This window comes from Martes martes, assembly GCF_963455335.1.
Source record: "Martes martes genome assembly, chromosome: 10".
In the NCBI taxonomy this organism is placed as follows: Eukaryota; Metazoa; Chordata; class Mammalia; order Carnivora; family Mustelidae; genus Martes; species Martes martes.
The window spans coordinates 63,093,391-63,106,085 of NC_137898.1; the positions used below are offsets into that span (position 1 = coordinate 63,093,391).

Sequence of the window (12,695 nt, forward strand, 5' to 3'; positions counted from 1 at the left end):
AAACAAAAATGATGATGGCTTGGATAAGAACACAGCTATAAAGGGGATGAGGAATGGTCACACTGGATACACTTTGCATGGAGAGCTGTTTGGATCTGCTGATATAGTGAATGTGACAGGAGAGGAAAACGAAAAGTCAAATTTTGTGACCCAAGTTTTAGATCTAAGCAAGTGAAAGGATGTGACTGCTATTAACTGAGACGGGACAAATATGTTGCAGGGGAAAGGGTAGAAGGTCAGATTAACAAGCAGATTGACCGACTCTGACTAAATAGATTCTAAACTCTTGCATTGCATTATCTGTATCTGAAGTTAATTTAGACTTTGGTGAAACGGAGTATATCATCCTATCTATTATGTTGTGGAATATGATTTCTTCTAGTCTAAGGGTTGTTCAGAGTTAAGACTTAGTGAAAGGGATTAAACCTTTAAGAATCAATTGAACTGACAGTACAATATTGTAACAAAACAAAACAAAAACAAAGCCAAGCACTGGCATCATCTTCTGCCAAGTATCTGGGTCCTAAAGACCACACACCAGAATGATCTCCATCACAGATCACAATTATGACCCTCTATTATCATTTACTACTTCCCCATATCTTTTTCCCACAATTTGGAACTCTTACGAAACTGCATTGCATCTATTTCCATGGCACAGCACAGTGTGAATATAGCAATTCTTTTTAAGTATCTATAGTATATGATTACAGGGTCCACCAATAATATTCCATCTTTTTTCATTTGAATCCAAATTAATAGGTGACAAAACAGGGAGGATAATGGAGTATGACAGTATTTCTTATGGGGGCCAAGAACCTGAAGGAAGACATTAATGAGTAGTATCAACAGCAGTAGTATCAATAACAGAAGTTAACATAAGTAATTACTATGTTCCAGGCACTACTCCAAGCACTTTACATGAACTAGTTCATATAATCCCAATCTAACCTGATTAAATAGGTACTATACTCACCCCTCATTTTATAGAGGAGGAAGTGAGGACATTACAGAGAGGTATAGTAATTTGCCTAACATCATGGTTAGTACAGATTAAAGGCAGAATTGAATTATAGTCTGACTTCCAAGACCATCTTCTCAATCACTGTACTATACTAGCAGCATATGGTTTAGAAATGTCTTTGACAGAGTTTGTCATTTTGGATACATGAAAACGCGACACACTGTTTATTTAGAATTTGGCTTTTTGAGAATGACTGTCAAACCATTACAATTCTTAAAACATTTATTGATGTAAAATTTACAAACTTTGAATGAAAGTGTTCTTAGTGTTCAGTTAATCAGTTATAACATTTTGGTTGCTTTCAAGTTTTGGCAAGTATGAACAAAGCTGCTATAAACATTTGTTTGTAGGTTTTTGTGTGGACATAACTCTTTAACTCCTTTGGGCAAATACCAAGGAGTATTTGGTTGCTGGATCATATGGTGTTTAATTTTATAAAAAACCATCAAACTGTATTCCAAAGCAGTTTTGCATTTCCACCAGCAATGGTTGAGAGTTCCTGTTGCTTTACATCCTCATCAGCATCTGCTGTTGTCAGTGTTCTGGATTTTGGCCATTCTAATAGGCATACAGTAGTATCTCATTTTAATTTACATTTCACTGATGATATATGATGTGAACCACTTTTCATGTGTATATCCATACAAATATATGTGTATATTTGCCATCTGTGTATCTTCGTTGGCAACATGTTGTTAAGGTCTTTGGTCCATTTTATATCAGGTTGTTGTTTTTTTCCCCTTTTTTTTGAAGATCTATTTATTTTTTTTAAAGAAAGAAAGAGAGAGAGGGCGAGCAAGTGTGAACAGGGTAAGGAGCAGAAAGAGAGGGAGAAGGCTAGCAGATTCCCCACTGAGCAGGAAGCCCAAGGTGGACCCAACCCCATGACCTGGAGATCACAATCTGAGCTGAAATCAAGAGCTGGATACTCAACCAAATGCCCCTTAAATCAGGTTGTTTTCTTATTGTTGAGTTAAGTGTTTTTTATATATTTTGGATAATAGGCCTTTATCAAATACATCCTTGGTAAATATTTCCTCCCAGTCTATGGCTTAGCTTTTCATTATCTTGACAGTTTACAGAGCAGAAATTCTTAATTATAACAAAGTCCAGCTTTTATCACTTCTTTTTTGCATGGATTATGCCTTTGGTGTTATACCAAAGAAGTTACCGCCAAACCCCAAATCATCTAGATTTGTTTATGTTATCTTCTTGGAGTTTTATAGTTTTGCATTTATAAGGAGGTCTATAATTAATTTTGAATTAATTTTTGTTAAGGATGTAAGGTCTGTATCTAGATTCACTGTTCTGCATATGGATATCCTTTTTTTCCCCCAGTATTATCTTTTCTGCACTGTACTGCCTTTGCACCTTCATATGGGCTTATTTCAAGGCTCCCTATTCTGCTACACTATGTATTTGTCTAGTATTTTTGTGTTTTGTTTGGTTTGTTTTGGTTTGGTGATCTCTGCATCCAACTTGGGGCTCAAACTTAAAATTCTAAGATTGAGAGTCCCATGCTTCACTGACTGAGCCAGCCAGGTGTCCCTATATCTGTCTCTTCTTTTTACTAATACCACACTGTCTTAATTACAACTTTATACAGGTTGTGAAGTCGGTTAGTGTCAGTCTTCTAACTTAGTTTTTCTTCAATATTGTGTTGACTACTCTGGGCTTTTTGCCTTTACATATAGATTTTTTAAAAAGTTTGTCAATATCCACAAAATAATGTGCAGGAGTTTTGATTATGACTGCATTAAGTCTATAGATTTTAAGTTGAGAAGAAGTGACACCAGGAAAATATTAATTGTTCCTATCCACAAATATGGAACATGTCTCATTTTATTTAGCTCTTCTTGGGTTCTTTCATCAGTTTTATATTTTTCCTAAGATAGATTTGTTCATATTTTATTTGATTTACTGATTTTATTTGATTAAGTATTTCAATTTTGGGGGAATCATATAAATGGTATTGTGTTTTAGATTTCAGATTCTACATGTTCATTGATGATATATAGGAAAGTAATGGACATTTGTATATTAACTTCATCTCCTGCCACCCTGCTATAATCACTTATAAAATCCAGGAATGTTTTTTGTTAACTCGCTCAGACTTTCTACAAAAATGATGAACATCTCATCTGCACATAAAGACAGCTTTATTTTTTCCTTCCCAATCTCTCTCTCTTAATCCCTTTACTTCTCTTAGTACATTAGCTAGGACTTCAAGTATGATGTTGAAAAAAATTTTTTGAGGATTTCTGCATCTTTATTCCTGAGAGATATTGGTCTAAAGTTTTCCCATCTTGTAATATCTTTACCTCATTTTGTTATTAGGGTAATGCTGGCCTTACAAAATGAGTCAGGAATTATCCCTGTTCTATCTTCTGAAAGAGACTGAAGAGAACTGGTATAATTCCTCCCTTAAATGTTTGGTGGAATTCACTAGTGAACCCATCTGGGCTTGGTGCTTTCTGTTTTAGGTTATTAACTACTGGTACAATTTCTTTAACAGAGAGAGCCCTGTTCATATTTGTCTGTTTCTTCTGGTGAAAATTTTGGCAGATTCTGTCTTTTAAGGAATTCGCCCATTTCATCAAGGTTACCAATTTGTGGGCATGGAGTTGTTCATGGTATTCCTTAATTATCCTTTTGATGTTAATGGAATTTGTAGAGACGTCCCTTTTTTCATTTCTGATTATCACTAATTTGTGTCTGCTCTCTCTTTTTTTCTTAGCTAGCCTGGCTAGTGGGTTATCAATCTTAACTAATCTTTTCAAAGAACCAGCCTTTAGAAGTTTCTTCTAAGTATTGCTTTCACTGAAAATTTTCAACCACAAATTTTGATATATTTTATTTTCATTTTCATTTAATTAAAAATAATTTAAACAATCTGTCTTGAGAGGTCTTCTTGGATCCATGTGTTATGATGACGTATATTACCTAATATCTAAACATGCGGGAATTTTAAAGATCTCATTCTATAACTGATTTCTAGTTTAATTCCATTTTGCAGTCTGAGAACAGACACTGTATATTGTCTAGGTATTAAATTTTCAGAAGATCAAATATAGAAATTTCCTTTTTTATGGATCTCTATTTTTATAAAAATATTCCGTCTGATTTTAAGTTGCAAAATTCAGTTACATTTTTTTTATTTTTATTTTTTTATTTTTTTTTTTTTAAAGATTTTATTTATTTATTTGTCAGAGAGAGCGAGAGAGCGAGGAGCGATAGAGTGAGCACAGGCAGACAGAGTGGCAGGCAGAGGCAGAGGGAGAAGCAGGCTCCCCGCTGAGCAAGGAGCCCGATGTGGGACTCGATCCCAGGACGCCGGGATCATGACCTGAGCCGAAGGCAGTCGCTTAACCAACTGAGCCACCCAGGCGCCCCCAAAATTCAGTTACATTTTAAATTTTATCAATCATTTAGAAAGGCTGTAGTACAGCTTTTAAAAAAAACCAGAATTCTAAAGTCAAGATAACTTTTGTCATATAATCTTCTTTTCAGAGTTAGGCAGAAACATGTTTCCAACACCAGAAATATCCAGAAAATTAGCCTTACTTTAAAGAAATAGTTTTAAGAAAGGGAAGCAGATTTTTCATTTCACTAGTAAAAAAACAACATTCATCAATGAGAGAAAAATATCGAGGTATACTCTATTAAATAAAAAAGTCAAAATTCTACTTGCTTTACTTGCTCTTCACTAATTATCTCACTTTCTAAGGCAATTTCTTGCTAAAAAGATTTTTGCCTCTGTAAACACCCTAATCCTACAATTTTAGAAAATGTTTTTAATATCTATCAGTTTTAAGACAAGAATTTCTCTGCAATATAAAAAAGCAAATGTTCTCACTTCTATAAGCTCAGTTCTATTTTCCCACAATTTGTATTCACTGATCCTGGCTCAGTGCTTGAGAGAAATACTTAAACAAATCAATCCTTTAAATGTTCAAAGATAATTCTATGTCCCTAAATTTCTTCTGGATCAAATATTTTCAGTTCATTGAATCATCTTCTTTGTGGTTCTTCACATACAGGACTTACTCTACTATATTAATGATCTTCTTAGAGTTTGGCATCCTAATCTAAATACCAGACTCCAGGAAGGATGGCATCAGGGCCAAGTAGAATAATGTCGTACATATTATTTGGGGCACATAATGTATTTAGTTGGCGACAGGCAGGAAAAATACAATGCTTTTTACATTTAATATTCACAAAATTAGGAGACTTCTATGAACAAGACAGTTCACCACATTTGTCAAAAGTAGTACTATTATATCAATTTAAAGGAACTGAAATGCCACATCACAGAACATGTCAAGTATATGAAGCACAAACAGACCAAATTGAGGATTTGTGGAAAACTATGGTACTTCCCAGAAAATACACATATTAAATAAAACTAAGAGCTACTATTTACAATAAAAGGGACTTCCACAAGTGCTTAAAGTTCATCTACAGATTCTAGAGCTGTACTATATTCATTAGTATGACCACAATTGCTCAGCATCGTACTTAATTACACAAGTTGGTATGTAATATAAATTTATATAGTCCTCAAAATAACTTTACTATCATCCTCATTTTAAAGTGCAGGAAAGAGAATATCAAAGAAATTAAGCAATCTGCCTTCAGATGGTAAGCAACGGAACCCAGATTTAAACACAGTTAACTCTAAACACATCTCCTAAATACCTCTCTAACATCATCCATTAGGGTATGATCTAATTGAAACACTATGCATTAGAAATTGTTTAAAGCATTACAACTCATCAATAATAATCATAATTATTTTTCTCTGTCACATTTTCTTCGTCTACAAAATAGGAGAGAATATCTCTTAAATAACTATGCAAGGCTGATAGAGGAAATAGTAGAAGTGGTAAGACATGAAAAGAATTTCATTCAGTGTATGTATTCATAAGGAGAGATGGTAAGTGAATTTTATTTCAGGACTACTTTGATAATTTCCATTTAGTAGATTAACTATATGGAGAACCATAATATAGTATGATTGATGGGTGCTTATAAAACATTCCCCTATAAACTCACTCAATTCACATTTATTCTTAAGGCATGAAAGTTGAGCTTCCCTGACCCAAATAAATACTCTAAATTTCCACAGATTATCTCTTTAAAACATTAATAACCACTAACAAAAATCTGCTAAAACTCAAAATGAGCAAAATCAGAGACTTGAGTTGAAGTCAAGAAGTTTTTCATAAGCCAGTTATACATTCACTAGTTTTCCCCACTTTAGTTACAGATTTATTTATAGATCCTGATCATTTCAAAATTAAGATAAACTGTGGATATTAATGGAATAAATTCTAAATTCTTACACTGTAAAAAACAGAATATTAGAGACACAAAGATTCTTCTTTTTAAGATTTTTTTATTTGAAAGAGAGACAGAGCATACAAGAGCAGCGGGGAGGGACAGAGAGAGAGAGAGAATCTCCAGCATACTCCCTGCTGAGCGAGGAGCCAAATGCAGGGCTAGATTCCACAACCCCAAGAACATGACCTGAGCTGAAATCAAGAGACGGAGGCTTAACCAACTGAGCCAACCAGGTGCCCCAGAGGTATAACGATTCTGAATAATGATCCCAGTGTCACTGACTAAAAAATAAAAATTTTATTTTAAGTTTTACATGGAATGTTTTCCCTCAAATATATCTATCAATACAAATAAGAGGGGGTGGCTCAGTTGGTAGAATATGCAACTTCTGATGTCAGGATTATGGATTTGAGCCCCAAAGAGGTTCAGATTACTAAAAAATAAAATATAATAAAAAATACAAATAAGAAACCAAGATTTTTTTAAAAAAGGACTATGCCCAAAAAAGTGCAAAATATTCCTCAGATTTCTTCAGAACCCTAGTAAAGAAACATATGTACAGTAAAGATTAAAAATATACTAAAGTGCAAAAATGAACTGGCCAAATTAAAACAATTAGAAATAAATAAATAATATCTAATAGAAAATTATAGCTAGATAAGAACCAAATACTGCTTCTCTTGTATTCCTGTCTAACGATGGGTTTTTCTTTGCATTACCTTTCGTCAGATTCCAGCTTCCTAAAGTATAAGGTACATGTGCTGATAATGGACCACCATGTTAAATATATTTGTTTGAGAAATAATTAAGGGTCCACTATGGGTATTGTGCTGGGCACTAGGCTAGGTCCTGGCAAGTCCCCAACTCCACAAAAAAAGGACTGCCTTAGCCTCAGAGATTATATTCTTATACAGAAGAGATTAAAGAAACACACAAATAAATGTGAAAAGATTCCAATAAAAGATACCTGACAATGCATTTCCATGAAGAGCCATCTTGATCATCTTGTTCTTCTATGTACATTCTGACATTATGATCTTGGTCCAACTGGTACCAGTACATGAGGCCATCTTTGTCTCGGCCAATTGGTTGGAGACGCATGGTATCAGCATCCTCCTCATTGATAATATTCTTGAATTTGAGATTGTCATCAAACTGACACTCGCAGAGGTACTGGAAAATAGTCAAAACATGGTTTAAAATACCCCATTACCTAAATGTGGTATGTTTAACCACAGAACTAATTCAGAGATGGGAGCAGAAAAAACATGTATAGTTTATCCATCTTTCACTATCCTCTCCCCACTTTGGTACAACCTGTTTAGAATAAGCAATTTAAAGAGATATTATTTCAAGTTAACACTTTAGTATTACTTAAATTTACAGGTTTAGTATTATCAATGACACAAAAATCATGTTATATTTCAAAAGCACTTGTGTACTAGTCTCCAAAATTACATTACATATAAAATTTTCAATGATTCTTTCTATTAAAGCTTTTAGATAACATTATTCTTGAAACAACTATTGGTGAATTAATTAAAATAATTGTAAAAGATAATAAATTCATTACCTTTAGGAGTGCTAGTTTGCATTCAACACTCATTTCAAGATAGCCCTTCTTCTCCATCTCCCATGCCCAAGTGCTATTAAACTCTTGGCATATCTGTCAAACAAAGTTAATATCTTAATACACAAAAGCAATTTATATTTACATTGCTATTTTATTGTATAATTATATTAACTATACTTATTTATACATATTTATAATGGAACAAGTTTATAACAAATACATTCCAAGCCAAACGCATCCTTAAATACACCAGAAATGCTTACTTGTGACTAATGACTGAATTTAAGGTAGGTAGTGATCTCTAGAGCTCTCTCCTTTGCCCTCAAGAATTTTATACATGTTTTATGGCACATTTTCCCAAATGCAAAAATTATCTAATTCCCCTTCCAAGTGGCCTAGAAGTTCCTTGAGGACAATAGTTTATTTATCTCCATGCCTAGAATAGAGGTAGGCGTTCAAAAATCATGTCAAATTATAGACACATTATTAAAAGAGAGATTTTATTTTATTTATTTATTTGATTTATTTGAGAGAGAGAGAGAGAGAATGGAGAGAGAGAATGGAGAATGCTCTGAGTGCAGAGCCCAATGTGAGGCTCAATCCCATGATCCCAAGATCACGACCTGAGCTAAAATCAAGAGTAGGATGCTGAGCTACCCAGGCCCCCTGTAGGCACATTTTTTAAAAAGCCATTCTCCACCTCAATGTCCTCATTTTTTTGCGTAAAGATCCCTTTGCTTGTCATCTGAGACCTTCTAAAATGTGGCAATAACTTACATTTCTAGGTTTCTCTCCCTATACAAGCATTTCAGGAAAATCAGAGCTACTATAACAATCTGAGGAAAGAAGATATGGATAACCACACCACTCAATAATAAGGATTAATCAGGAGAAATGCCATGGGTTGTATGACCTCTGTGAGCCAGCTTCTTCAGCAATAAAAGGGGAACAGTAACAATACTGATCTTAAATGTTACAAACAGGCATGAAAAATGATACAAAGTGTCTAGTGACTCCATGCTCTTTGCTCTTATCCAAGAGGCAAGGAGTATAATGAAGGTCAAGAGAGAACCAACCAAGGGACAAGATTATTTGGAGGCCTGGGCAATTAGCTAGATAGGCAGGCAGGAAAAACATAAGCAGGCCAAGTGGAATTACTTATATAATCATATTAACCTAAGAATAAGACCAAGCTGGCCCTCCTAGGAATGTTGCCCTTTTCCTGTTCAGCACCAGTGTAATCGTTTTTTACCAACTATATAATAAAATCATACGAGATTATTGTTAGGATAGAAAGTGAAAATAAGGCAAGCAATAAGGCCAAGAATGACATAATGGGAGATCTCCAAAGGCACAAAGGAGAATAAGCTCTCCATTCTCTGGAATACCACATGTTTCTGGCTGACAGCACTACATACTGTAGAGAGAAAAAAAACTGATATACAAAGGAAAAGGAAATTTGGCAAATATTACATAGGGAGGACCCTAAAGTAATTATATCAAAAGCTAAAAGGTCAGAATCTGAAGGATCTTTTGACAAAGAATATATATAAATGGCCAACAAGGATAGGAAAATATGATTATCATTAGTCATTAAGGAAACGCATATCAAAACCACAATGGAATAGTACTTCATATCCATAAGGACAGTTGTAATCAAAAAAGAAAAGACTCGCAGCTCAGTGATCTCAGGGTCCTGAGATCCAGCCCCACATCCGGCTCCGTGCTCAGCTGAGTGGCGAGTCTGCTGGAGTTTCTCTCTCTCCCTCTCCCTCTACCCCACCCCAAGATCACATGCTGGCACTCTCTCTCTCTTGCAAACAAAAAATAAATCTTTAAGAAAATAGTAAATGGTGTGAGGATGTGGAGAGACCAAAATGCACAGGTTGTTGATGGGAATATAAAGAGGTGCAGATGCTTCATTAAAAAGCTAAGCAGTTCCTCAGAATGTTAACACTGAGCTATCACATGACTTAGCAATTCCATTTCTACGTATTTACACAGGAACAGTGAAAATACATGCCCACGCAAAAACCTATATAACGTTCACAGTAGCATTTTTTAGAACAGTTAAAAGGTGGAAACAACCCACATATCCATCAACTGATAAATGGATAAATAATATATGGAATATCCGGAAATCCATACAGTGGAATTTTATACAGCTATAAAAAGAAATGAAGTACTGATACACTGTACAGTTTGGATAAACATAAAATACATTATGCTCAGTGAATGAAACCAGATACAAAAGGTTACATATTGTATGGCTCTATGTATATGAAACTTACACAACAGTCAAACACAGACTTTAAGTTTACTAATAGTTACCAGGGGGAAGGTAGAGGGAGGAACAGGGAGTGATTGCTAATGAGCAGATTCCTTTTCAGAGTGATAAAATGTTCTAGATTTAAGATAGTGGTTATGACTGCACAACCTAATGAGTATACTAAAAAACGCTGAATTGTTTATTTTAAAAGGGTAAATGTCTGGGGCACCTGGGTGGCTCAGTGGGTTAAAGCCTCTGCCTTCTACTCAGGTCATGATCCCAGGGTCCTGGGATCGAGCTCCACATTGCGCTCTCTGCTCAGCAGGTAGCCTGCTTCCCTCTCTCTCTGCCTGCCTCTCTGCCTACTTGTGATCTCTCTCTGTCAAGTAAAGAAAATCCTTAAAAAATAAATAAATAAAAAAAAGTAAAGAAAATCCTTAAAAAATAAATAAATAAAAGATATATGACTAATATCTCAATTTAAAACAAAATCAGAGGGATAATCAAGAATGGACAACGCACCATATGACTTGGATGAAGCACCTACTGAGTGTCCCGCTACATACCATACCCCTGAAAGAAGAGGATGCTGGCTGACAATCTTAAAGGCTCAATCTGAGGGTGGGAAAGCTCACAGTCAGCATCTGAGAGAGGCTGAGAATCAAAACAGCTCCAATGCCTGCTTGACAACCCAAGAACCAAGGCACAGCCAATGGCTCATGTAGTCAGATACCAAATACAAATGAACAACTCTTAATTATCTTTTATCATGTGAAAAGGGAAAAAAGTGAAAGCGAAAGAGGGGTAAATAAACAGATAATTAAGACAGAGGCCTCTCTGCCTCTATCTTAAGGTATATTACTGCTTACCCTCAATCTACTGACCTTCCTTACTTATCGCTTTGGGTACAAAACTTTTGTGCTGATATTCAGAGGTGAATATGCTACTCATTTTGTTTCTTTATTAAGGGAATACAGACATATTATTGTGCCATTTATAGAAAAATAAACCTCGAAACCTAGTATCATATTTGCCCAAACAGCTATGATCTATTGCTATCACAAAGTAAAGATTATAAAATTAAGAAAAAAAAGAATACTGTAAATGACAAATAATTATGCAGGACTATATAAATCTACACGAGGGGTCAACAAACTTGTTCTGTTAAGGGCCAAATAGGAAATAATTTAGGTTTTGTAGACCATATGGTCTACTTTCAACTATTCAACTCTGCTGTTGTAGTGCAAAAAGCAACCATAGAAAATATATAAATGAGTAAACTCGGCTGTGTTCCAATACCACTTTATTTATGGATAAGGAAATCTGAATTTCATATAATTTTCATATGTCAACCATTCTCCAAACCATTTAAATATGTAAAAAACACTTAGTTTTCAAGCCATACATAAGTAGACAGCAGGCCAGATTTGGGCCATGGGCCTATGTTTGCCTAGAGTGCCAGAAACTGTGTCTATGAGACTGTCTATAACAGCTATTCTTGGATCCTTGTGAGACAGGGAAACTAAAGGGACCTCTTGAAAAACTGCTTTTTTTCCTGCTTCTATTACTTTTAAGATCTACACCCTCATCATACACACCTTATGGAACAGATAATGTATGTCCTCCTTGTAAAGGTCAAGGAGGTAATGACTTCTTTGGAAGTCTTCCAGCACAATAGATAATATCTAAGGAGTAACCAGGCAGGGTCAACATGAGTGCTTTCCAAGACCCCTGGCTGGGACTGGTGCATAAGTGACTTCTGAGGAACATCTAACACTCAACTTAGTTTCCGGATGCCTGAGAAGACATGTGAACTAGACAACAATCCTCAATAAAAACCCAGACCCCAACCAAGACTCACTCTCCTTTCCTTTCTGAGTCTCCCAGATGCTCTGTCTATATCTGCACTCTCTCTACATCTTTAATAAACTCTGCTCTCACTTCCTTTTGGCTTACATTTGATTTCTATTCTGCACAAAGCCAGGCTGCTAGAAGAGAGGTGGGTGGGGGGTTGGGGTAACTGTGTGATGGGCATTAAGGAGGGCACATGACGTGATGGAAAAAAAAGGGGGGGGGAGCCAAGGACCCTCTTGGCTGATCCTGAGAGAACCCCTCTGGGTCTGAGGACCCGGCAACCAGCCTGCATCACCTGAAGGAAGAGGATCCTTATTAGATTATTAATTCATATTAACTCCCCATGCCCCAACTTGATTCTAATCAGTCTTGCAAATATAATTTGGTTTTGCATGCAACTTCTCTTTAGAGAATGTTCCAGTATTTAAAACATGAACATTTTTGTATAACGTTCATATTTATCACCCTAAGTTATTGTTCCATAATACTGGTTTTATGTTTGATTCTCTCTAATCTGGTTAATGAAGGTCATATCCTGTTGTATCTCCCTGCATGGTGCCTAAGGAACAGTCTTTCTGATACACACATGAAATCAAAGTTCTGTGCCTGCAAGGCTGAATGCCATTCAG

The 12,695-nt window shown here is 35.4% G+C and overlaps 1 protein-coding gene across 2 annotated transcripts in view; it reads right to left on the reverse strand.

The window, feature by feature from the left end:
- RSF1 (remodeling and spacing factor 1) overlaps positions 1–12,695 on the reverse strand; it is a 158,649-nt gene that overhangs the window by 61,954 nt on the left and 84,000 nt on the right. For both annotated transcript variants that reach the window (XM_080814913.1, XM_080814912.1), the window contains exons 3-4: positions 7,944–8,036; positions 7,338–7,543 (exon numbers count right to left, since the gene is read on the reverse strand). In XM_080814913.1, coding sequence (XP_080671039.1) covers positions 7,338–7,543; positions 7,944–8,036 — 299 coding nt within the window. The remainder of the gene's footprint in view (positions 1–7,337; positions 7,544–7,943; positions 8,037–12,695) is intronic.